This window comes from Melospiza georgiana, chromosome 6 (genome assembly GCF_028018845.1).
Source record: "Melospiza georgiana isolate bMelGeo1 chromosome 6, bMelGeo1.pri, whole genome shotgun sequence".
In the NCBI taxonomy this organism is placed as follows: domain Eukaryota; kingdom Metazoa; phylum Chordata; class Aves; order Passeriformes; family Passerellidae; genus Melospiza; species Melospiza georgiana.
This window is the reverse complement of record NC_080435.1, coordinates 7,757,830-7,784,667: the sequence shown is the minus strand read 5'-3', so window position 1 is coordinate 7,784,667 and position 26,838 is coordinate 7,757,830. Positions and strand designations below refer to the sequence as shown.

At 39.1% G+C, this 26,838-nt stretch overlaps 1 protein-coding gene across 10 annotated transcripts in view; it reads left to right on the top strand.

The window, feature by feature from the left end:
• Positions 1-26,838, top strand: part of CELF1 (CUGBP Elav-like family member 1) — a 59,398-nt gene that overhangs the window by 12,149 nt on the left and 20,411 nt on the right. For 4 of the 10 annotated variants that reach the window (XM_058025411.1, XM_058025414.1, XM_058025412.1 and 1 more), the window contains 8 exons: positions 4,324-4,364; positions 18,171-18,358; positions 19,115-19,197; positions 19,602-19,650; positions 23,564-23,698; positions 23,895-23,974; positions 24,367-24,528; positions 25,865-25,946. In XM_058025411.1, the coding sequence (XP_057881394.1) occupies positions 18,181-18,358; positions 19,115-19,197; positions 19,602-19,650; positions 23,564-23,698; positions 23,895-23,974; positions 24,367-24,528; positions 25,865-25,946 (769 nt within the window). In that variant the 5' untranslated portion in view covers positions 4,324-4,364; positions 18,171-18,180. The remainder of the gene's footprint in view (positions 1-4,323; positions 4,365-18,170; positions 18,359-19,114; positions 19,198-19,601; positions 19,651-23,563; positions 23,699-23,894; positions 23,975-24,366; positions 24,529-25,864; positions 25,947-26,838) is intronic. The other 6 variants (XM_058025420.1, XM_058025419.1, XM_058025416.1 and 3 more) reach the window with 3 other exon arrangements.

The following is a 26,838-nucleotide window of genomic DNA, read 5'->3' as shown; positions in this document are numbered from 1 at the left end:
TGAGGTTGTTAAAGTTCAGCTAAAGTTCAGTTGCTTCTAGAAGTAGGCTTAGTGGTTAAGCTGAGAATATTGTTTGTGCTCGCTAAAACTCAATCTTATACCCAGAAGAAGGCCAAACTCTGCTGTATGTGTTAGGTCTTCCTGTGGCATGTAGAGTCTCCATAAAGCAAAACATGAATGCGTGCTTTCTGACCTTCATTCAAATAGTAAATGAAATGTTGCTTTAGTTTGTACCTTCTCTGTTTGCAACTCCTAGTATATTTTGAGAGTCCCTTAATACCATAATCTGGAGAGAAATAGTAAACTAAAGTCTTTCGTTGGTGAGATTGTTTTGGATTTTATTAACAGATAGATTTTTTTGGAATTTTTTTTTGTGAAGTTGTTTATGAGGTTTTTAGCTGAGATGCTACTGTAACAATGTGATGATACCCCTGACTCTGATTAAATACATTCTGTCACTAGTTTTCAAAATTCCTTTTCACAAAGAAATAAGATTACTATTTCTTTGTACATATTTGTCCATATTGGACAAATAGACGAAAAAGTTGCTATTCAGCCACATAGTTAATAATAAAAGTTTTGTCTTCTAAGCCCCAGTCCTACATTTTCAGCAGTAGATCGTGGGATAGCTTTGTATTGTTAAAGAGTGTCTTTGATGCTTTCATTGTGGATTGTAAGACTTAATGATCAATCTTAGACTGTAATTGCTGACTAGCCGTGGAACAGACGTTGCAGATATGATCAACATCCCAAATCTTAAGTATCTTATGATGTCCTGGTTAGAGTAACTTGAAGCATAACATTTTAAATGTTTTCCTGTCCTTTCATCTTTATCTGCAGTGGTCCCAAAATGTGCACCTCTTCTATTCTAAATTCTGTTCTTCGAGTTACATCTGAAGTTGAAAAAACTTACATTTTTATAGTAGAACATACTATCATGAGTAATTCAACTTGCTAACTCTATAATTTGTCTGCCACTCTCTATACCCTTTAGTATTTGTGCTGGCAGTGCTGAGAAAAACAGTATTTGACAGCTCTGTCTGCCAACATAAATTGAGCAGTCACAGTGACTGAGCTGTGGCCTCACATTGAACAAGTAGCTTGTGGTGCTGAGAGGTTTGGGTGGTGTAAAGATTGCAGTAGAAGGGCAGTTGTCAGATTAAAAGGTTCCTTCGCTGGTGGGGTTTTTATAGGGTAGGAGTTTCCCCTTGCTGTCTCTGTTGTGTGTGGCCTCATTAGTAAGGGTTGCTACAAAGTGACATTTCTGTGGGTTGTGGCCTGGGCTGTGCCGTGATTGAAACTTCCTCTGGTTTCTGTAGGACTCTCGGTTCGTAATGCCTGTAGTGCACTTGCTCCGTCGCTCTTTGATGCATCCTTATCTCCCTCCTGTACTTCTTCCAAAGAAATAGTTCTTTCTGTATTTCCAAATTTTCATTATTGGTCACATGGATTCCTAAAAGTATGTAAATCTGCAGTGAGTCCAGACTGAGCCCTGATTTATGTGAGAGACTGTTGACGCCAGGGTGTATCTGAGGCTGACCTATGTGGTCTGTTTGATCTGTTGGCCTCTTTAATTGCTAATGGTAACCTTGACAATCCCATAAACATTAGTTCCTGGAAAGCATAATGAGAAATCAGAACTAGCTGGTCTAGACAAAGTGCTGACTATGACAGTAATTTCATTGATCACAATCCATTAAATGATCTGGTATTCTCTTAGATGGTCCCGGGTGCTGGTGAGACAGAGGTTCTACCACTTAGTAGAAAAGCAGTATTACTGGATTTATTGGGCTCATAGCCATTGTCTAGTACTTAGTGGATAGAACCACTTGTTTTCATTACCAGCTGTAGTTCTATTTCTATTATATTGCATATCAAAAGTTGCAACTGTTCATCAACAAGAGTATATTTTGTCACCTTTAGATCTGGCAGGGCCATTAAAGTTAAGCATTAAATCTTTGTTTTTCTACATGGAATACTCAGGTAGTTCCTCCCAGCTTTGTGCAGTAGTTGAAATTGACAACTGTACTCAGCTGCAGCACCTTAGTCAGGGAACAACTTCAGTAAAATTTTTATAAAAGCTGTGGTGAGAGATCTGAATTTAGCCCACTAATTGTTTTGCTGACTTCACTAAGCACACTCATGCTATGAAAACACCTGGCTATCAGCCTCAAATGCTGGCTGGGGAGAACCTACTTTGCACAAGAGCTTGCTGCCCCATCAGTTAATTACAGAAGTGACCATGCTGCACACATGGCTAGCAGCACCCAGCTGTGTGTATGTATATACCTTAGTCTGAGGGATCCAAGACCCAGCTTTTCCTGAGAACAAACGCAGTTGTCAGATTCTGTGGCCTTTGGGCCAGGTTTGTCTGATGTATAAACTTGGATAAATTACTCAGTGTATTTATGTTCTGCATGCAATTAAATAAACCATACTAAAACAATTTGTGATTTACTAGCACTCTCCCAGGCTTTCTACAGGTGGTTACAGATTTGCTGCTTGGTTTTTGAAGTTTTTATTGTCTTGGATTTTGCCTTTGATTCAGTGAAGTGTATTTTTTCCCAAAGGTATCCAAGTGTTATGGATTCCTCTGGGTATGTTAGTTAGCTGCACTTTTGGTTTCTTTGAAGTTTTTAAATTAATTCACTAGAGTGTTACAGTTACATGTGTAAAGTGAAGGTCTTTTTAACATCAAAAAGTTGCTTTTATAGATATTCTTAAGCATTCAAAAGATCAAGTAACTGTAGATTTCATTTTATCTGAAAGATGATTATCTAAGGAATATAACTTAGCATATAAGCAAAAAATTTATGGTACATGTTGTTTTGAAGACATTAGAAGTTAGGCATGAAGAAGGTCTGTTAGCAGGAATCTAAGACCCTTTTTTTGGCCATAAACAGATATTTTGTAATTAACTTCCGAAAAGCAGAGGAATCTGGCTCCGGTGGAATAACTGTCTTAAGGTAACATTGGCCTCAGTCATGAATTAGAGCTTCGTAATCCAGAATGTTGTTGTGAAACAGAACAAAAACAAGTATGCAAAGTGTTCTCTGAACAATAGTCAGTTTTGAGTAATATTTTAGGAAAGAAAAATTCATAGTTTTGAAAATACGCATTTCAGATAACTGCATTATGTTTGTCAGGATTCATAGTTTGGGTTTTGTTTTCAACAAATATTATAAGGAAATTAATTTTGTTCTTGTGTTTAGGATCCTTTATTCCTTTAGATGCTTCAGTACTTTATTAAGTAAATTGAACAAATAGGAAAAATTTAGAAGAATTGAAATTTCTCAAGAGATCTCCCTTTGAAAAAGAGGGCATGAGTAGATGTGATATACAACCAAGTATATTACATGGCAAGTTAGAAGAGGATGTGGCTCGCTTATTCTTGCTTACTAAAAAAATGTAGAACAAAGGTTAAGTAGGGGCCTGAAAGCAGTCAAAATGTGGGAGCTCAGGTAGCCTTGTATAATTCTGCTTGCTGGTGGATGCAGTTTTTAGTTTGGTAACTATAGATAAATAAATAGATTTGGATTTTCTGTAAAATACTGCTAGACTGACATGAGTGTAGTTCTGCAAAATAACCCAGGAGGAGGCAGAGAAGAAATTATTTGAGGGGGGAAAAATGTCAAGAAACCTCACAAATAAAGAACCCCAAGTTTGTTTTTAAATACAGACTAGCTTGTGTTGAGCGTCTGTTACTGAGTTTGCAAAAAAAGAACTTTGAATCATGAAGTAGCATCCCCTAGATATGAGGTGCTAGTACAGAAAATCCGTATGGTTCCTGGCTGGTGATTTGCTTAAGATGTAGAAATAACATTTTTTCCTTGTGTTGTTCAATTCTGTGTTCCCTAATTCAGCACTTTTTGAGACATCTCCATTTATGCAGTCATACATTAGAGTTCCCCTCTGCAGGTCCATGGTCATCTGTTAGTGCTGCAGCTGTCAAAATAACGTCATATAGGAGTTTAGGATTGTGGCTACTGTTGTGGTAGCTGCTGCTGTTGTGACAGTCAAAAGGCCAGAGAGGTGGCATAAGTCCACTGAACATTGCTAGGAAGCTCTGAGCCTTGTGTTTTCAGCCAGGTTGTGTTTGCAGTCCATTTTTGTGCACCCTTTCATTTACCCTGTATATTTGAAATATGTAGCTTCAATTTTGATGCTATTGAGGGTTGTTACCACCTCATGATGACTTCTGTTATTAGAAATATGCTTACTTTCCCTGTCCTCAGTGCTTTACCAGGTGGAGTTCACATAATGCTTGTTATTATCTGATGTTAACTCTGGAGTCCTCAATGTGTGTTTTTCCTTATCTTTTAGAGTGAAGACTGGAACAGCTGGACGGAGGTGCATAGCTGCAGGTATGAACCAGCTACAGTTTGTATCCCTCAGTTGCATAGTAGATCTTCCTTGTAAAGGTTTAGAGAGATGTTTTTACATTCAGTGATGAAAGCAGTCATTTTCCACTGCAGTGAGCAGTGCTCCCTGAACCTTAAACTCTGCTGTTTCCTGCCTTTGTACTGCCAAAGGGGGTTGGGAGTGTTAACAGTTCAGGGCTGTGAGTACTGAGTCAATAGGCATCTTTAACTCCATCTGTAATTTAATAATTTTAGAAACATAACTGCAAAGTAGAAATGCATGTCTTCATAGTAATTTCTTGACCAGAACAAATCTGCAGTATTCTGTAGTACATGAAACCCTGAAGGTGAGTATTAATGGAACAACTCCTGGACTGAGACAAATTTGATTATGTGCAGTAGAACGGGAATGTAGTCCAGTATGAAAATGCATGGAGTCAAATGTGAGGATCTTTTGGTGCAATTTTCTTCGTGCTAGAAGTCCAGTAAGGGTGTAGTTTCATGTGTCAGCTGAGACAATTGCCCCTTCTCAGTTCCCAGCTGAGAGTTTAGTGCTGTCTCCTTTGGTTATGTTTGGTTCTCATGGTAGCTTGCGTTATAGACAGAGTCAGCTTGACAACCCAGTAAAAAGCTCTTCTGTGATCTAGTTGTTCCTCTGGTTTAGGAAGTTGGAATAATTTACTGTGTGGTCAGAGGAGTACAAAAGAACGTATCAGACTGTGTGTACTGTGCACCTCAAGAGTTTCAGTTCACTTCTGAGACAATTGACCTGTAACTGCTGTGTTAAGTAACAGTATCAGTATCACCACAACTGAAATTTGGTGATGCTTCTTCCCATGAATTACCTCTGCTATGGCAGAAATATTTAAGGTGTGTTTTGGTCTGTAGACAACCAGAGAGAATTAGGTTTTTATATTGTCTTGAGGAAAGAGTTGTTTTCTGCTATGGACAGACATTTGCTACTGTTTTCATAAATATATTGGGAAGGATTTGGTTATGTCTATATCAGAAAGAAAAACAAATTGTCTTTAAAGTGCAGGATATCCTGTCTCTCCATATGTTACTTATTAGGGTAGAAAGATCCAAAGTTGGTTTAAGAAATCCAGGATCACCTTCATTTTCAAGTGATTTTTTAGAGAATTGGTGACTGACCTCTGTGTTTGGAAGTATCACTTTGAGGACATTTGCCTCCAGGCATTGTGTGCATTGCAAAACACTCAAATTCTATTCTAATGTCTGATGCTCTGTATTTTGTGCTTCCTGCTCCTTTGCTGTCCATTAGGACCATACAGAAGACTGGCAAGAGAGAATACTTATCATTATGTTTGTGTCTTTGTGTCTTTTTTCTGAAGAATTTGCATCTTTTGAGACAGACTAAACTGATTTGGCCTAGTTTTTCAAACTCATGGGATTTTCCACCCACATCCAGAATCAATATATTTGGATTACTTAAATAACAAAACAATCAGATATTTCAATAGCAAGATAATCACCACATTTGTGGTTGATGAAAATAAGTCACTTTGATTTGGTGCAAGATCCGTGGTTTCTCATCTTAAGAGCAAAGTTGAATTCATCTGCCTAAATGTGAATAAGAAAGGTGACCAAATGGAAGAGGATGAAGTCTTTTTTTGAACATCTAATAAAGGTATATAAAATTGTTTGTATATGTTCCAGTATGAAACGTCTCATCATGGTTAACACTACAGAGATATATATCAGAATATACAGAGATATACATCAGAATAAAACTGATGCCATTCTGCTTCTGGTCTGGTACAGAGAATAAAAATAAGGAGGACTCAGCTTTGCTTTAAGATAAGGAGTCAGTTCTCCTCTGTATTGACTCTTGTCATAAACACATTTACCATGCTGAAACGTGTCTGTGTTCAAGTAAAATTTCTGCATATGAGATATGAGCCCCTTCCAAATGGAAATCTTTGGCATGGAGATAAAAATGGGCATTAAAAGATTGTAGATTGTCATCTTAAGAGTCTTCTCCAACCTTAATGATTCCATGGCTAGAGTCTAGACACAAACTAGACTCTTGACATGATGCCATGACAAGAGTTCAACCATTAACCTAACACTGCCAAGTCTGTCACTAAACCTATCCCTAAGCCCCAAATCTACACATTTTTCAAGTACCTCCAGGGATGGAGATTGTAACACTTCTCTGGGCAGCCTGTTCCAATACTTGACAACACTTTCCGTGAAGAAATTCTTCCTAATATCCAGTCTAAACTTCTTCTGGTGTGACTTGAGGCCTTTTTGTGTGGTTTTGTTACTTGAGAGGAAAGACTGACCCCCACCTCAGTACAACGTCCATCCTTTTAGATAGTTGTAAAGAGAAGTCTCCCTTCATCCTCCTCTTCTTCAGACTGAACAACCGCAGCTCATTCAAGTTCTCCCTGTAAGACTTGTGCTCCAGACCTTTCATTAGCTCCATTGCCCTTCTCTGGATGTGCTCCAGCCTCTTGGTGTCCTTGTAGTGAGGGGCCTAAAACTGGGCACAGCTCTTGAGGTGTGGCCTCACCAGTGTCAGGTACAGGGAGACAATCACTGCCCTGGTCCTGCTGGCCACACTGCTGCTGATCCAGGCCAGGATGCCATTGGCCTTCCTGGGCACTGCTGGCTCACATTCAGCTGCTGTCAGCCAACCTTCCTAGGCCCTGCTCTGCTGGGCAGCCTTCCAGCCCCACTTCCCCCAGCCTGTAGTGCTGCTTGGGGTTGTTGTGACCCAAGAGCAGGACCTGACACTGGGCCTTGTTGACCTGCACACACTTGGCCTCAGTCTGTGGATCCAGCCTACCCTGATCTCTCTGCAGAGCTTTCCTCTCCTCTGGCAGATCAACACTCCCACACAGCTTGGTGTTGCCTGCACACTTGCTGAGGATGCACTTGATCCCTTCACTCAGATCATTGATAAAGAGATTAAACAGGACTGGCCCCAATGCTGAGCCCTGGGGATCACCACTGGTGGCCAACCATCAGCTGGATGTAACTGCAATCACCACCACTCTCTGGGCCTAGCACTCCAGTCAGCTTTTACCCACCAAAGAGTACACCCATTCACATCATGGAAAGTCACCCTGTCCAGGAGAATGCTGTGGGAAACAGAGTCAAAGGCTTTACTGAAGTTCAGGTAGACAACATCACAAGCCTTTCCCTCATCCACTCAGCAGCTCACCTTGACATAGGAGATCAGGTTGGTCAAGCAGGACCTGCCTTTCAGAAACCCCTGCTGGCTGGGCCTGATCCCCTGCTTGTTCTGTGCATGTTGTGTAATGGCACTCAGGATGATCAGCTCCATGACCTTCCCCATCCCAGAGGTCAGGATCCCAGGCCTGTGGTTCTCCAGATCCTCCTTTTAACCCTTCATGTAAATGGAGTGTAACATTTGCTAACTTCCAGTCAACTGGACCCTCCCAGTCAACTGAGACCTCCTGTCTAGGCTACATTTCAGCTTTCTTTGTGTAACACACAACAAAAAGCTTTCCTTTGAATAAAACGAAATGAGAGAGATAGTACTACAAAAGTACTACTATTTTTGTAGTATAATATTAACTGATTCTTGTTTGTATCTGGTGCTATTCATAAAAACAATTTGAGATTAAAGGACTCCTCAAAATGGCTTGTTCAACTGTTCTGGTGGCCGCAAAGGACACTGAAACTTGAGACTTGTTGCTTTTAGTCCAAAAGGTCTCTTGAAACTCAGAAGAAAAAACACTATCAGAAAAAGTTTTAAATGTCTCTAAGTGCTATTCTTAGACACATTTAAAATTTTTATTCTTATAAGACATTTCAGTAAGGAGAATAATAGTTTGTAGTTTGTTCCTTTGAGTTAACATAACATATTACATTTCTTAAGTAAAATAAAGTGACTTTGGCCAGTTCTTACTTTAAGGTTGTAGTTTACATATGCACAAAATGCGTTGCTTGCCATAAACTTAAAAGTGTTTTTTGATTCAGAGGTTCTCCTCCTGCAGGTTAATATAAATAATATAAAAATATAACGATCTTTGTACATGGTATTGTCTTGGAATTTTACAGCTGGTTCTGTTGCTCCCCCTGGGCCCAATATGCAACCACACAGCCTTCTCTGTGTAAATGTAGTTGCCTTGCCTGCTGTAATGCTTTATGGCATGTTTGGCTTCAGGACAAGCAGACTATTGAGAGCTTTCCAAGAATGACTGGATTTCCAGCTCCTTACTAGAGGAATAACTTCTGGCTCTGTTTCAGTGTCAGAAGACTGTCCTAAATGTGTAGATTTAAGAGTCCTTAAAAATCTGGTGAATCGTATAGAGACTGCAAAACGTTTTTTTCCAGTGTATCTTTTTGACTAAGTACAGAGCTTCAGATTCATGTCATACAGGAGAGGACAGGAAAATGCAGGAGTATCTGAAACCAGATTTGTAGGTACTGTGTTTGTATTGACAAGGTAAAAAAAGTTGAAACAAAGTTTTCTGTTCCATAGAATTGCTTGCAGGATTGTTTCTTGCACTAAAAGATGGCCAGGAGTTTACCTTCGGCTATATCCATCTTAAAAAGGAAAAAAGCAAAACCAAACCAAACTCAGAGGCAACATTTAGGAGAGAGAAAGAGAGCAAGGACACTCCTAAATGGAATCTGTACCTTGCCTTCAGCACAAGATTGCTTCCAAGCATTATTCTCTTGCTGTAAAGATTTGAGCATTGAAGTGCAAGTGTGATATGCCTTCTGTATTTCTGTCTTAGGGTCTGAATACAGTCAATAAGGAAAAACAAAGGGTGCGAGGGGAAAACTCAAACCTTGCCGCTGCCTAAATTGTTTCATCCTGTCCCCTGTCCTTCCACAGGGTAGAAATGTGTATCCTCTCCTCTTATACTCATTTCCTGCTTTGTCTCCTGTGTCATACAGCTGCCTTCATTTCCTCTTACTATTGTTGTGACCAAGCCACTTTTCCTACTTTCTCAAGAAGTTTTTTCTGTCTGCAGTGCCAAAGTGTCTATAGGTCTTTCCGATCTCTCTTAGATATTTAAGGTTTCCATAGCTTTTTGTCTCTTGCAAAGTGTCAGAATTTTTATGTTCTAGCAATGTGATTAGAAAAATTAAAAATGCTGCTCAAAATCAAACTACTGGAATGTTTGGGTATCTTAAAAAAATACAAATTTAAAGTGATATTTTCTTTACATACCTTACTGTAGGGCTTAAGCAGTACCTGAAATAGACATTTCACATATACTTATTAAAAAAAAAAAAAAAAAAAAAAACAAAACAAACCAGAATCTAAAGGTAAGGATAAAGAGCTTTAATGTCTTTAGTATACTAGAACATATACTAGAACTAGTACACCAGAATGAGGGGAAGAAACCTGTACATGTCTGCTTTAAAAGCAATTGCCCTGGGATACATCAATGCTTTTTCCTAATATCAATTATTAATTGTAAAATGTCTTGCAAAGAGGGTTAAGTATGTGATGTTTTCTCCTTGCCTGTGATTTGACAAAATTAATTTTTCTAAGGAACCTGCATTAAGGCTTGTTGTTGCCTCTTCTACAGGTATTGGTTCTTTAAGGGGTTTTCCTGCATTAATTGCTTCAGATTTATTATTTGGTCTTTTAGCAGTTTGTTTTCTTATATGCTTTGTGTCTGGTACCTTTAATACAGTGTCTTCTCAGCCAGGCTTTTATTGTCTTTTTTGCATCACAGTAAGATTTCCTGTGTCCTGTGCCTTAGTTTTAAATTCACAACTACGATTTGCATTCAAAACTCTCTCTGCATTCCCGTAGTCTGAAAAAGACGCAGAAATATGCAAAATAAACAAAATGTATCAGGGAAAGACAGAAATGTAACATAAATTTCAGATCGCTGTTCTGAAGGTAACAATTGAGAACTTTAATTACAAAATGTAAGCTAGCAAAAGAAAATATATTACAATATAAGGTAAAGAAAACAATCCAGGTACCTCTTCTTATATTTCTATGAAGATGAATGTACGTATGTAATTGTTGGGGAACGGGTATATGGAGATAGTTTCCTAGAAACTTCATATTCTCTTTGGTGTTTAATTGTCTTAATTTGAAGATTTTACTTACATATAGGCATATTTTTCCTTATTTCACTGAGCTAATGTGTTAGTCTACTGTTCTTGTGCTGCACAATAATGTCCTTGAAAGCAGGGTGAGTGCATACTGTATGCCTTTGGAAAAATCCACATATACTAACTAAAGTTTTTTATCACTCTGTACATTGCACTATAGCAGACTGAGGTATTTGAAATTCTTTGGACTTTTTTTTATGTTAAAAAAAAAAATAGGTACACGTTCTGGAAGGAATAATTGAATATACCTCAAGGTAATGCTGTGAAGGCTGTCAGCTTTCATACTCCATATTGACAATAGGGTAATGAGAAATTTTATGGTCAGAGATGGATGTTTTAGGTCCCTGTCAGGAGGCAGTCTCATGGCCAGGCTAATTCCATTTTTCTCTCTTTGGTAATGCCTGTGCAAGCCTTCGTAGCATCATCACTGAAGCAGCAGACACAGCTGCAGCAGATCAAGCACTGGGTTAGCAACCTCATCCAGCTGTGTTAGCTCTCAGCTGTGCTCTAAGAAAGTAAAACTCAGGGTAGCATCATGCAGCTGTTCTATCCTAGAGAAGCAGATCATTGTCTGCAGAGCTGTGGGCTGCTCACATTGCAGAATTCCAATAGCCACAGCCCCATCAGGATATTCACAGCACAATCCTGCATCCCCTTACAGGCAAGCAGGTGAAGAGGCAGTGTATCAGAAGATGAAAGGAAAAGTTTGTAGGCCACTGCCTTAAACTTTGTGGACTTCATACATGTGTTATAAGAGGGTCCTAAGACTGGTAATTCAGCTTCTTGCAAGTTCTCATTAGACACATTTAAAATTGCTGTCAGTAGCAGCCACTGGCAGAGCAGGACTCAGTTGCAGTTTGGAGTGGGTTTTTTTTTGTTTCTCAGATTTGGACAGATGTTTGTAACCTGTTTCCTGGTAGATAAGCTCTCATATTGCAGAGCTGCTGTCTCCCATTTGGTGTAAGTTGTCCTCGGGAGTGAGCCAGATATTGAGTATATCACAGATTGAATTTGTTCATCAGTTGTGTGGTGGCATTGTGAAAGCAATTGCAAGGCATTATAAAAAGAAAGGAAAGTGTATATACTGGTTGCTGTCTGTGCTGTCACATTTCCTCAAGTCCAGAGGTGTGGGGTTTGGATTTTTTGGTTGTGTAGTTTGTGGCGTTGGGGGACCTCTTGGGGAGGATTTAGTGTTACTTACTAAAGCAATTGAATATAGTGCAGATATTTTAATGAGCATTTACATCAAGTTCAGTTCTTGAGTAGCTTTTAACAGGACAACTCTTCCTTTTTTTTTTTTTTTTTTTTTTTTTTTTTTTCCTTTAACAGAGTTTGGTTAGTTTTGTCCTAACACAAATGCATAGGCAAATTCCCACTCTTTGGTATGATCTAGACCTATCATTGCCATTCACAGAGATTCTGTGTGAAGTGTATGTTGTATAGCAGGAAGAACAGATAATCATATGTATTTGAGGAGGCCCATAAACAATTTGAGACAAAAATGTACCTGTATGTGTTTCTTGTCTGTCTTTTTATAAGCTTCACTGTTTAGAATTAATTAGAATAACAAATTTCCTCTCTTCACTGCAAAGTTTCGTCTCCTTTTTCAAGAAAAATATGCCTAACTTTTCAAAATAAATTTTATATCATTTACTGCTACAATTTTTCTTTACTATCAAAAAAGGTATAGCTTAGCTGCTGTTTCATTTTTCTCTTTCTAAGAGTACTTAGGCAGAGAAAGCCTCATTCTGCAAGCCAGAAGACTGGGTCACTTGCTGTTTCATCTGCTGGCAGAGAGCTGGGAGTCCTGGGGATTCTTCAGTCAGACAAAAGTTCATAATTCATTCCTTTTGAGCTTTCACAGAGTTAATTGAAGTAGAAGCTACAGGACTTCATTCACAAGCCAGAGAAGTAGGTCAGGAATGTATTGATGTACCTCAAATACTTTTCCCCAGAAATATTTTGAGGAAGGCAAGGGGGGAAAAAGCTTATAGTAGGATCTATTTTTAGAATTATATTTACCTGATTTGTAAAAATTCATCTGCATCTACATCTCATTTATCTGCTCTCAGATAAATGCATAAGAGGGAGCACCACAAAACTTTGGTATTTCCAAGGTAAAGGCAGTTGTCTTCCCCTCCTATCCCTTTTCTCCATCTTCTGGGAACTTCTACCAAAGTTCACATCAATAAAATGTTTTCCAGTTAATTTAATCGGAATTGTAGGCAGCCCAAAAACTTAATGTATTTTGATGGTAAATTCAATATTCTCAATGTGTCAGATTTGTGTACCCACAGTGCATAACAGTCAAAGAGATTGGCAGAGGAAGAAACTGCAGTTTTGGCAACTAGGTAAGGGGCTTTTTGTACCCAGTGAGGCATGGGGAGACAGTTTGGATTTCAACACAAGCAGAAAACATTCTGACCACATGCTTACACGATCAACAATGAAACAAAATATTGACAAGCAACTGCTGTATTTTGATGCATGTAACCTAGAGGCTATCAGTGTAAAAACAAAACTGCAATTCAGCAGCACTGTAAGAATCTGGATATGCACAGATAATACAAGGGGAAGTTTATTCTAGGACCTGTCTCCTTCAGAGCTTCACAGTGTCTGATTTCCCCATAGCCTGCATCCTTTCCCATAGCTTGCTCTCACCATGCCAGTAGTCCCTCAGCTTCAGATTTGTGTATGCTGAGTACAGAATGTATAAAATAAAAGGGGGTATTATCTTCAGCTTTCAGAGTTAATTACTCATTAAAACTAGGCTTTCTTAGGAAAGAAAATATGATAGAGGATTTTCGATTTTGTAGTGAATTTTCAGGATTTTTTTGCCCTGGGATGTGATGTAATTCTGTAAATTTAAAAAGCAAAAAACTTTCAATGTTTGTACTCATCAGTCTCTGAGGAGCACATAAGGACACATTCTGCAGCATCATCTAGGGCTTCAGAAGTGTAAAAATTGAGATCTAATGTGTAGTGCATAGAAGTTTTTTAATGTTCACATTGTCAGACGAGCACAGCATTTAAATGTGTAGCTACAGTCCACAGAGCTTGGAATTTCAGACATTGTTTCTGTTATCCTTTGAATAGAAACAGTCAAAGAATGGATCTGGAAGCCAGCAGGAATTTGACATCTGAGCAAAAAATAAGTGTGTTTAGCTCCCTTATTTTTCTTTCTTTGTGAGAAATGGTTAGGATAACTTCTGTGTTTTTCTAATTTCAAAGAAACACTTTTTCCTCATTTAATTCTTATTTCTGTGCAGTAGTGAAATACCATGTTTTTCCACTCCTTTTGATATTTTCACAAGTGAAGTCTGTAAGTCTTTTAACTTCACTAGCTTGAAGCCTTCAGCTAAATAACACTAAACCAAACCCGCTTGTACACTGTTTTGTCACTGAAGTTGCCATCATTGCTTCAGAAGTATGGCACCCAGAGGCACTGAGTCTTGGCTAACATATCTTCAGGTATTTATTCACCATTCTAGTATTAATGCTTCCTTTCCAACAAATTGTGCCTATAGCATTGCAGTTTTGTCTTAATGGAGCAAGAAGATAGGACCTTGATTTTGAGGATGTGGGAAAGGATGGGCATAGGATCAAATTGTAATGGTGTAGTGATTTTCTTCAGTAAATCAATCTCAGTAACATTTCTAATCAATCTCAGTAACATTTTTAAAATCCATCTTCTAGACAATGTGTTGCCAGCATTGTCTTTCATGGAACCTACAGTGAGCATGGCAGCTGAGACATTTTACTGGCTGATGTAAAAAGCTAAAGATGAGTGAAACACCAGAAGGAATGAGTTCTGGTCTTCCTGGATAGGGCCAGAATTTGCAGTGTTGGTCTATAGATTCATCTCATATAGGAATCACACCCTGTAATCTGTCGTTCTAATCACATAAACCTGAGAAGTTTTTCTCTGCAGTCTCATTTTAGACAAATGTGTGAAATGGGCTCTAGGATCATTTTAACATTTGAATATTATTGATATGATGGACTTCACTCAACATGGCATTTTTCAAGTGGGAAGCCTGTAATATGTGTCTAAAGGTAGACAGAGCAATTTCATTTATTGAAAGCTGAAAAATTGACCTGTGCTCCCGAATGCCTATTTGCATGTTCTTAACAATGGTGCTTAGCAGATAGCTTACACCTTTTTCTTTAAAGAGAATGCTTTCTTGCATTTATCACATAGTAAGAGCATGCATGAAGTAGTTACTGTTGAATATCTGATGTGTGAGAAATTTATGTCCTCTCTTATTTTGCAGTGTATGCATATCTCTTTGTATTACAAGGCCCAACTTTAAATTAACCTCACTGCTGGCAAAAGATAAGAAAAGTTCTCTTTTAAAAATTTTTTTCAGGGGTTGGAAACATTATTTATGAAAAAAACCAATTGACATACTGTAACTGTGCAAGCTTAAATAAACCTATGTATACTGGCCAGTCAGAATAACTGCAAGTACCCATTGCAACCATTTACAGAGGAGAAAGATGTGATCACAGCTGCTCCAGCATGCAGTCCTTGATGCTCTGAGAGGTTATTTTGTGGTTATAACAACCATATATAAGGGTTGCTGGTCTCATGTTAGACTCCAATTAACCATTCCTCCTGGAGTGCTCCAACACATTTAGGTGCCTCTGCACTGAGGCACTCACTCCACTCAGTCAAATATTCCTGCATTTCACAGTGTATCCAGTTTTATCCATATTATCTCCCCATTAGTTTGGGTATTGGAGATTTAACAAGAAACCTGCATTGCATATATAGATGCATCTCACAGTTCCTTGATCAACATGCTATATCTGTTTTAATGATGAAGCAGCTGAGGTGTTCTGATCAGCGTTCTCAAAGACTATAAAATGGTTTTCAGTAAATCACTGAGTTTTTTCCCTTTCTTGGTCATTTATAGACTCTGTATATCTGGATTTTTAGACAAAGTATTGTTTCCAGAACAATGTATGTTTTACTTCTATAAAAGGATTCGGTTTTGATGTTCTGTGGTTGTTAAGGAATTTTTGAATAATCTGACCTTTTTTCTGGCAGATTTGGAGAAAAATTGTAATTGGCATTTTGTGCCATAGAAGTTGAGAGTGTCAATAGTAAAGCACAAGGGGAAGAGAGTGAAATCAGCTATTAAAAATGTTTATGGTGAAGAAACCTCTTGACTTCACACCTTAGTATTGTTGATTTGGAAAGTGCTTGTCTGAACTTCAAGGCCTTGGTCTGCCATTTTGGGAGACAAGGAGTTAGTTGGGGGTGGAAAGACTGGAGTTTGTATTCTTTCTGCTCTGTTACCCATTGCTATCTTCATGGATCTGACACTCTGTTTATCTGACAGTGCACTCAGTACTGCTTCGCCAGGGAAAATTGCACAAAACAAGCCTAGTGCATCAGCATTTTCATTGTGTACTAAGCTGAGCCTCCCTTCACATGGTCACATCCCCTTTTTAATCTGGGATTCCATGTCCCTTTCCCAGTCCAGCCTGTTTCTGTGGTGTCTATTGCTGGTCTCCCTGAGCTTCTGTTTCTGTGGTTTGAGTGTTTTTTGTGTGGCTGAGTGTTAAGACCTGCAGGACTTTTGGAAGTGGTGTTGTTGGGGGGTTAGGCAGTACATTGAGTTAGTGTTAGGAGTTTGTCAGAGACTGAGATGGCCGCGTTCAAGTTGGATTTCCTCCCAGAGATGATGGTGGACCATTGCTCCTTGAATGCAAGCCCTGTGTAAGTATTTTCTCTTCATGTCTAAGTTCTAACTAAAATGATAGCTGGAATTGCTGTCTCAAGGCCCTGCTGTCTGTTGGGACAGAGGGGGACAGGAAGGAGAGATAGGACAGCCTGCAGTTTGTTTTCTTGAAGAAATCCTAGTGGTCATGGAAGATTGATGTTGGTTTGAAGATGGGGGGAAAATGGTCTAATAATTGTGGTGATAAGGACTAAGGAGGAATAAAGCTGTTTGATGACACTGCTTATTGTATGCTACAAGTACTGATATTATAACATGGATTGTTGAAATCACTTGTGGGAAGAACTGTTTCTGTTCTTCCCTAATAATGACTCCAGACTAAACCTTTTCATTAGGAGTAAAATATTCCTTGAATACTGTTGAGGTCATATTAAGAGTTGCCCAGTTAAAAGGAGCCATCTTGTGCTCTTGAAGCTACCCATGGAAGGCAGGGCTGAAAATTATTATTGGACAGGGTAAACAATTTCCAATTGTTCTTAACTGAAACGAAAAGAGGCAGTTTACATGTTTGTAAAGGGTGTTGTTTCCCTTGGCTGTTTGGAGAGGTGCTGACCCTTTCTGAGTGGAAAGGTGAAGAGGAGTGAAAGCATTTATGATTATTCTCTTCCCTTCTAGTAAGAAGCTTTGTTGTTTTTGAAGTCTGTTCATACAGCTATAAAATTATGAGCTTTCCCTAACATCATATTTTTCCTTAGGTTCTGAACAGCAGTTTATTGATGGGGAAAAATACTAAACAGTACTGGGCTTGGATTTTTTTTAAATTCTTTTCAGGGAGAAATGCGATTTCAGATGGACAGTGAGGAATACTGTTTACTATCGTGCAGTTAAAAAGCCATTCAAACTGTCTTCAAAGGAGCAAAGCAGAGATGAAGAAAACTGACTGCTCTGGAAGAAGATCACCTTCAGCAAAGAGTTTGGGGCTGGGGGGAATCATTGTATAGTTGCTGTTCCACTCCCCATGTCCTTTCTAGATTATGCAGGGATTGGTCAGCAGTTTTAACCAACTAGTCACTATAGCTACAACAGGGTGTTGTTACAGTCAGACTTCTGCAGGGAGGGGTGCTCTGGTGTACCAGGCTGGGGGTACTGATAACAGACATCACACTGCACCTAACAAATAATGAGGTGTCAATACAGGGAGCAGTGAAGGACTTGTCAGCTGGCTGGGTGGAGCATAACACAGCTTTTATTAATAGGGTGTAAACTGCTCATATGGTTAGACAGAATGCCTTGGAACCTATTGAGGATTCCAATACTCAAAACTTCCATGTTGTTGTAGTCTAAGAAGTTACTTTTTTTTCTCTCTGTTAGAACCCTGACATTATTGAACCTGATTCAGTCTGTGACTAACTGGATTGTCCAATCCCAGCCTTTTCATGTACAATTTAAGCCTCATTTTTTGCCAATTATTGTTGAAAGCTCCCTACTTTCACAAAGAAGTACTTCCTTGTAAACCTTTAAAGAAACTTACCATTGGATCAGTTTTTTTCTGTTTCTGTGTTTTAAGATGGATCTTCACCTTGGGAAACAGTTACAATTAGTCTCATGTAAAAATGTAGTCATAACATTCTCTCATTTTCGGTGGTTACTGATGACTTTGGTAGATTGTAGGTAGACTGAGCTTAGGTTCCTTTAAGTTCTGGTTTCTTTTTACATGGCTGAGCTAGTGTTAGTTTTTAGTTATCTCAGCAGATTTATATCCTGAATCCCAGATGTTGACTGCATTATGGGAACACAGTTTTAAACAGCTGTGTAGAGTGTGTTTCATTTCAAAGTACATAGCTTGCCCATAAATGTGAGTGTACTCTGGTATGCATACTGGGAATGTGCAAGAGTTCCTTTTTATATGTATATTTTCATCATACACATTTATATATGTGTAGAAAATTAATTTTTCTTTAATTTTGCCATAGGCATGCTTTTGTTTAGAATTTGTAGGAAGATATAAACCAGAATTTTTTGGTTTTGTTTTTCTTAGTGCAAAGAAAATGAATGGCACACTGGATCACCCAGACCAACCTGATCTAGATGCTATCAAAATGTTTGTGGGTCAAGTCCCACGGAGCTGGTGTGAGAAGGATCTCAGAGAACTTTTTGAACAGTATGGTGCTGTCTATGAAATCAATGTCTTGCGGGACAGGAGCCAAAACCCTCCTCAAAGCAAAGGTGAGAACTTCTGTACTTCTCTTGTGAGACTTGGGATTTCAGCCACTTTCACATAATTGCAGTCTTAGCTGTATGCTTATTCAAACAGCCCTGTAGAGCTCTGTGTGACCAGATATGCATGCAAGCCCAGACTTTATAAAACCTTTGTGTTTATCTAATTATACTTGAACTGTGATCCAGTCATTAGCTGAGCTCAGAAAAATAATAATTTTTTTTAGAGCTCAGCAGTGATGGAGATGCTTGAGGAGTACGAATTATAATTGCAAAGCAGAACATCCAGTAATACTGTGTTGCTCCAGAGCATCACTGTGATGATGTCATATGATCAAAATAAGGCTGAATGGGACTCAATTTCAGATAAATATGAAATTGGGGTTTTAGTCATTTGTGTTAATCAAATACTTGTAAACATTACTAATTTTTGTGCCTGCATTTGCAGTTTGGTTATATGCAATATTTCCTATGAAGGTAGGTAGGGTTTTGGTACAAGGAAATAATTGAGTTTGAAAATGAAGTAGCCAGCAGATATATCTGCTTGTTTTAATGGGATGTTGGGTTAGTTCTGAACATATTCTATTTTATTACACTTGGAAATCTTTCTTAAACTTTCACAAACAGTAGCACCTACCTGTTCCACCACCTAACCTCTTCTTATCATACATTTTGCATTGGAAGTATGAAGTTGGGCTTGCAATTTCTGTACAGCGCTCCAAGATTGTGTGTTCATTCCTCCTTAACATTTTGTTTCAATTGCAGGGTGCTGTTTTGTTACATTTTATACCCGTAAAGCTGCACTAGAAGCACAGAATGCTCTTCACAACATGAAGATCCTCCCAGGGGTAAGAGCAGAGCCCTGCTTTCTTCACAACTGTGTCTCGTTTCTCTGAGCTCCAGCACCACTGAAGCACAAACACATTATGTTGCCCTGAAATAATGTTGTAAAATCCTATTCAAAAGATCAGTGTTATGAGGTCTATATAATAGCAGAACTTATGGGAATTTTGGAGTATTTAAAAGAATGATATGGCAGTGAAGTGGGTGGAAATCGCTTTTATAATACTCTGAGGAGGAATGATGGCATATAATTAGGAAAGCCTTTTCTTGGAATTTTGTAGTGTTACATATGCACCTCTCTTGAGGCAATTTAAGCTATAATTTATTTCTTTCACAATTGTTATGGGATGTATTCCATATAGTATGAAGTGGATGTAATCTGAGATTAAATAATCTTTTTACATTTCAGATGCACCATCCTATCCAGATGAAACCAGCTGACAGCGAAAAGAGTAATGGTAAGCTTTACTAAAGTCCCAGTTTGGTGTCATCATTTGGGCTAGTCCTGAAACTTGAGGATTTCCCTTTTGCTTAACAGCTTTTGATGAAGTCTTGAATTGGAGGCCTGGTTTTTTAAAAGAAAAAAAGTGAAATCAGAAAGGTGTGTTTTTAAATAATAGGTAGTGTGAGTGGTGTCTCTCAAATTCCATGACTCAGAGTATCTCTCTTGCTGCTGCTTGTGGTAGAACCATGTTGTCAGTTAGGGAAACATCCAGTGAGTTCTTCTTTGTACTAAGGTGGTTTAAATCTTTTTTGGGGACATGGGCAGTGAGATTGAGTGCATCCTCAGCAAGCTTATTGGTGATGTCAAGCTGTGTGCTGTGGTTATACCCTAGAGGGAAAGGAAGCAATCCAGAGGAGCCTTGACTGACTGGAGAGGTGGGCCTGTGTTGACCTCATGAAGTTCAGCAAGGCCAAGGTGCTGCAAACATGGATACAGGCTGAGTGATGAGTCAATTGAGAGCAGCCCTGAGAAGGACTTAGTGGCTAAAAAATGGATATAAACATGCAGTGTGCACTTGCAGCACAGAAAACCAGTCATATCCTGGGCTGTAGCTAAAGGAGGCATAACAGATTGAGGGGTGATTCTCCTTCTGCTGTTGTAAGACCCCATCTATTGCACTGCATCCAGCTCTGAGGCCCCCAGCATAAGACATGGACCTGGGAAGCATGTTCAGGGACGGACACCTCCCCTGTGAGGACAGGCTGAGAGAGTTGGGGTTGTTCCACCTGGAGAAGAGAAGGCTCCAGGGAGCCTTCTAGCAGCCTGCCAGTACCTGAAGGGAGCCTACAAGGAGGATGTGGAGGGATTGTTTATCTAGGAGTATAGTGATAGCACAAGGGATCACAGTATTAAACTGAAAGAGATTTAGATTAGATTTTATGAAGAAATTCTATACCATGAGGATGGTGAAACGTGGGAACACATTACCCAGAGGAACTGTGGATGCCCCATCCGTGGAGGTGTTCAAGACTTGTCTGGATGGGGCTTTATGCAGCCTGGTCTAGTCAGAGGAGCTAGGTAATTTTTAAGGTCCTTTCTACACCAATCTATTCTATGATTTTATGAAATCTAGAAATGCTTTTTCATGTGTTTGTCCAATGTGAAGCAAAGTCCATGGCAGCTGGGGTGGGAATCAAAAATACTTCTTGTAGCATTCAAGAGAGGTTGAGAATTAACAGCAGTTCAGTAGAGAAGAAAAACGGAATATTTCTGCACATTGGCCATTTCAGATGGATTAAGAATTTCTTCAGATGGATTAAGAGTTTCTCATCTACCACTGGGTAAATGATCATTTATCTATGCATTTCCTTGTGAGAAATGCCTTTCCTTTATGTACCCTACATACATGGATGTTCAAATATGTGTGTATCTGTATTGCTGCAACCTAAGCAAAGAAAGCATTTAGTATCCTATAGTTTCAGCCTTTCTAGGCTCAACCAAATTTTATTTTCTTCATTTGCAGTGGTTTGTGTTGCATCATGGAGGAGATAGTCCTGGTTTGAGAACGTTTACCCCTTATTAACATAATAGAAAAATAAAAGATGGAATGTATGGGTGACATATAGTAGGAGTAATTCCATCTGCAGATTTCTCCATGGGTATACAGGACACATTCCTGTGTAAATATATCTAGAAAGGAGTCATTCTTTTGAAGTATTTTTGGGAGGAGAACAGAATAGGTTCTCTAAACTTAAAATGACTTTACATTACATAGAAACACACATACAAATATCCTGGGAAAATAATGGAAAGTTTAAAAAAGTATTCAGTGGAATTTTAGGATGTTATTTCTGAGGCTATTATTTAACTCTTGAGTGTTAATAAAAAATGAAGGTGACAACAATAAATAAGAAAGCATTAGTTATGAGAGTATTTGAACTTGCTACCAAGACAAGGGATTCTGGATCTCTTGGAACTAAAATGGTCTGCTAAAAGGATTTGAAAGCAGCTTTCTGCTCTAAGACCAGAAAATGAATTGGGTGCAACATTAAGATTTAAAGGCCAATTATAGTCATGTCTGCTGGAATAGTTTGGTGTCTTCCTTTCCAGCATCATAGAAGACTCAACAAGTAAGTTGGTTTCCCTTCACTATAGCATTGAATAGGAGAATGTTGTATTCATATTTCTCAAGTCCCATACTGCACCAAGCTGTTCTTCTCTGCAGCACAGTCCTTCGTGCGTCTTCTCAGGGGCTCCTCCTGGGCTCTTGACCCACCCCTATTTATTCCAGTTACCTTCACGAGCTTGGCAGCTGTAGCTTGGCAGCTGTAGCTCGTTTGGAGTAACTAGGACCCACATACATAGATCTTAACAGGGACTCTCTCAATAACAATATGTATATTCAGGCCCCCACATGTCCCCCCTTTTCTTTTAACAATTATACAATTACAATACACATACAGTCCCAGCTCTCAAGCTGCCACAGCTCTCAGCTGTCTTAGATACATACAAATCCCTAGATGTTCCAAGGCTCTTTTCCTAAAAGGCCATATTCTTACAGCTTTCTGCTGTTACAGCTCCTTAATTCAAAGGCCATATGATATGCTAAAGTCCCAGCTCTCAGCTGTCCTTTCCTCCATAATATCGGGGGGTCCCATACCTCCTCTTGATGTTTGGCTGCGTGTTCTTCATCACATCGGGGTCACCAGTTGTTGTATCCTTGTTGTATTCATATGTCTCTAGTCCCATACTGCACCAAGCTGTTGTTCTCTACAGCACAGTCCTTCCTCTATCTTCTCAGGGGCTCCCCCTGGGCTCTCGACCCACCCCTATTTATTCCAGTTACCTTCACGAGCTACAGCTGCTGCCCAACTAAAGACTTGGCAGCTGTAGCTCGTTTGGAGTAACTAGGACCCACCCAGATCTTACAGGGACTCTCTCCATAACAATACATATATTCAGGCCCCCATGTGCTAGAGTATTCATCATTTTATATCGTGATGAATGTTGTTTTATATTTTCAAGTGATATTATGAATAATTCACTTCATCCTTTAAAAGGAGGTGTTTCAGAGGTGATCAGCATCCTTAAATAAGTAAATCAAGAGTATAAAAATCTGCTCTGAATTTAGATTTACCCCCCTCACTCAAGTGACCTTTAGCTGACATTAGTAACAACTAACTGAGAAATGAAGGGAAATGCCTTTCTGAACCAGTTATTTTAAATGGTCTGCCCACTGAAAGGTATTCTTCAACTCTAATATATCTAATAGCATCAGTATTTAGAGCCAAGAAACAGTACCACACAGTCCATGGTTTGATTTAAGGTGTTATTTTTGTGCTTTTGATGCAGATCAGAATGGGCCTATCACTAACAGAAGTAAAAGTGTTCAGTTGTAGCAACTGCTGTTGCTTCCACTGTTAAGAGAGGAGCATGAGGAAATTGGCATATCTAAATTTAGGTGATTGGCATGAGGCTAAAAAGAAGCTTTCTAGAGTTCACTTGCTTGTTTATGTACAGTTAGGCATATGTTGGTAGTCTAAAGATAGAATAAGCAGAGGAAAGACAATGAAAGTAGTACAATAAACCACATTCAAGCCTTGCCTCACCTAGAACTGAAGAGATACAGGGAAGTGCTGAATCTGACATACTTTTTTTCTTCCTTTTTTAACATGTCTGTTGTTCACAGATTAAACAGGCTAAAAATAATCAGCAAATCATAAACATAAAATCATAAAACATCTGTCAGGTTCATTGAAGTACCTCATATGCATCCTGTTGAATTAAAGACACGGTCCATTTCCAGGAATCTGGTTTGATAAGCACATATCCTAAATACAAGGGAAATAACTGCTGTTAACAGAGAAGTCCTAAGATCTAGTAAGCACATATTTGCTGGTAATACTCTTTATCTTTTGCTTCCTTAGCAGTAGAAGATAGGAAGTTGTTTATCGGAATGATATCCAAGAAGTGCAATGAAAATGACATTCGAGTGATGTTCTCCCCCTTTGGGCAGATTGAAGAATGCAGGATATTACGGGGCCCCGATGGCCTGAGCCGAGGTAAGCAAAGCAAGAAGCTTTTTTGGCAGTTTGAGGATGCTGGATGCTGCCTTTTGCATCTCAGCCTGGCATTTGAGCTTTTTCTGTGATTCCCACCTACACCTCCTCCCTACCCAGTAAGCATTTTCATTCCTGTATTCATCTCAATAATTGTGGAGGTAGTGAACAACTTGATTCCTTTTTGTTCTTTCCCCAGGTTGTGCATTTGTGACTTTTACAACAAGAGCCATGGCACAAACAGCAATCAAAGCAATGCACCAAGCACAAACCATGGAGGTAAAACAAGTTAGTGGGTGTCAGGAGCAGGTGTAATTGTCAGGCAGTCACTATGGAGTTTCAGGGACTAGAGAGCAGAGAGAAGGACAAGTGCAGTTTTGTGTTTCTTCACAAAAACTGCTCCTGGACCCCTTGTGTTTGTTTTGCTCTGTTTTTAGAGTTGGAGATAGAAACTTCATCTGCAAAGAAAATACTAAAATACAAAACAGAATTAAAAGCAAACAAGATTTTAAACCTTTGATGAAATGTCTGTTTGAATATATATATTATATATATGTCTGTATCTATGCATAGAGGAGGAGGGGAATGATTCCAATGAGTGGGTCTTAATTCAGTATTTTTGTGACTGCTGGGGACAGCAAGTATGTAATTGTTTGAATTGCTATTTGCAGGGTTGCTCTTCTCCCATTGTTGTAAAATTTGCAGACACGCAGAAGGACAAAGAGCAGAAACGAATTGCTCAGCAACTTCAGCAACAAATGCAACAGATCAGTGCTGCCTCAATATGGGGGAACCTGGCTGGTCTGAACACACTTGGACCCCAGTACTTAGCAGTGAGTTTCTGATTTGGGTTCTTTTCATCTCTTCGGGAATTGGAGTGTCTGACTGTCTTACAGTGTTTAATATATTCATTTTTAGAAGGCTCCTGGAAGATAGGAGCTGGGTTCTTAATCCCCATTTTGTGGATCAGAAGGCTAAAATTGTGTTATGTGCTCTCATCTAGTTGGGATACTTTTATAGGACGATTTCAGCCCCAGTCAGAGTAGCCCTAGTTACTGAAACTTTGGGTTTTTCTCCTGCATTCTGTAGAATGTGCTTTTTCTGTATATAGTATTGCCTCAATGTTTACCATATAAATGCCCTTTTCATGTCTATCTGATGACATAGTTCTTGTATTCCTTTATAATTTTCCTTTATTTCTGTTGTCCTCTTCCAGTGAAACCTGGAACAGTACTTGGTACTGTCCAGATAGAAAGGATGATCAGATTTGAAGCAGAGTAAACCCAAACAACAACCAACCAAATAAAAGCAAACCCTACAGAAAATACAGAGGAGCTATTCTGTTCAGCAAAAATGATGTAACAGAGGGTAGACTGTAGTTTCATTTCAGTTGATTTTGCTGGGTTCCTGAAGGATGAACTTTTCAAAAACTGATATGCTTTTGTTCAAGAGAGTTGCCAGAGTAGGTCTGACAACTGTATTCATGTAATATTAAGTCTGAGGAACAGAAAAGGAAAATTTCATTTCATTCTTGGTATGGTGTATAGTTGAAATGGGACAATTCTCTTACGACTTTTTTAGTTTTGGTAGATTGGAATTCTTTTAATAACAGCTAGTTAATAGAAAAAGGATTTGGAGATCTCTAAAAATCTTCTGAGCTAAAGCTTGAAATGTCTTTTATGTCTGCTGTGCATAAGGAGAGTAGAGGAGGTTCCCTCTCCTGGTGGCTCTTTCATTTTGGTTTGGCATTGCCATTTGGCCCATGCTGGCAGTGTCAGCTGTACAGTCTGTTTTGAGGTAGCATATCCTTAGGGTTGGTAAGCACCTGCCTTAGGTGCTTTGAATAAGAATTCTCTCACTACTGATTCTGCTGGTTTTGTCTTTGTGTGTTGGCTATAATTTTCCCTCAGCACTGCTGATGTTGAGTGAGGAAAGCATTGTGCTGTTGCTTTGGCTGCAAAGTGCTGCATGGGCTACGTGGAGCTTCACTGTGGTGGTGCTCTGGCTGTGTTGTTCAGGGAATTCTCTTTATGCTTTGCTGCAATGTGGTGCATGGGCTGCGGGAATTCATTTGTGACGGCGCTCTGGCTGTGGTGTGATGCAGTTTCTCCCAGAAGCAGAGCCAGCCCTCACTCTCACTCTTGTTTTGTTTTTTGGTGTAATGTCTAGCTTTATTTGCAGCTCCTTCAGCAGACAGCAGCTGCTTCATCTGGGAACCTGAACACACTGAGCAGCCTCCACCCAATGGGAGGTGAGTTTTCTTCAAGCAGAAGACAAATTAAGTGCCAAACAAAAGAGAACAAGGGTAGACAAAGTAGCCAAAAGGCTGTAGGCATTTTAATCTCATTTAAATAAGTAGTCCTGTGTTTGCCTACTCCTTTGAAATGACAGGAATTCTCTGCTACAAGTGTGGCTGTTCCTTCTTAATCTCACTTAACTATTGTCCCCAAGGTAAGTGGTGGTATCTCCCCAACCTCTGGCATTTAAAATTGTCTTCCCTTATGGGTAGCAAAAAGAATGCTCTCTGTATTTGTTTTCATCCAAACAGGTGCATATGTGAATAGCTGTTTTTTTGAAATAGGCACTCACTAATGCACATGTTTTCAATGGTTCTGGATTCTTAGTTTTTCCCATTTTCAATACCCAAGAACAAAGCATTTACATTGGAAATACATTGTTGTTAGGAATGTGAGCTAGTGCTTCATTCAGATTCTTTTATTCATTCATTCATTTGAATTACAGTTCATTATGCCATTACTTTTAGGGAAAATCAGCTTCATAGATAAGAGCCAAATTCCTTGCTATGGACTACTAGTCAGAATATTCACTGAGTATAGCAGTCCTGGAGCTGTAAATTGGTTGTCCCTTTTGTCTTCACGCAGTTGGGAATAATAAAACACATGTTAGCAACTCCTTTCACCACATTCTCTAAATTCTCCTGCTGGCAGAGAAATCTATAGTTTTGATTTTAATACTGAAGACTTTCAACTTTTCAAATTGCCTCCTGGAGTTTAATAGTAGATGCCAGTATCACGTGCTCTTTCTGTGCAGAAGTTCATCCAAAAGTGTCTTTGTAGATCTGACTTGCATTGGCTGGTGCACCCATCAGTAACAATTACAGCTGTTTGCAAAGTGTTACATTT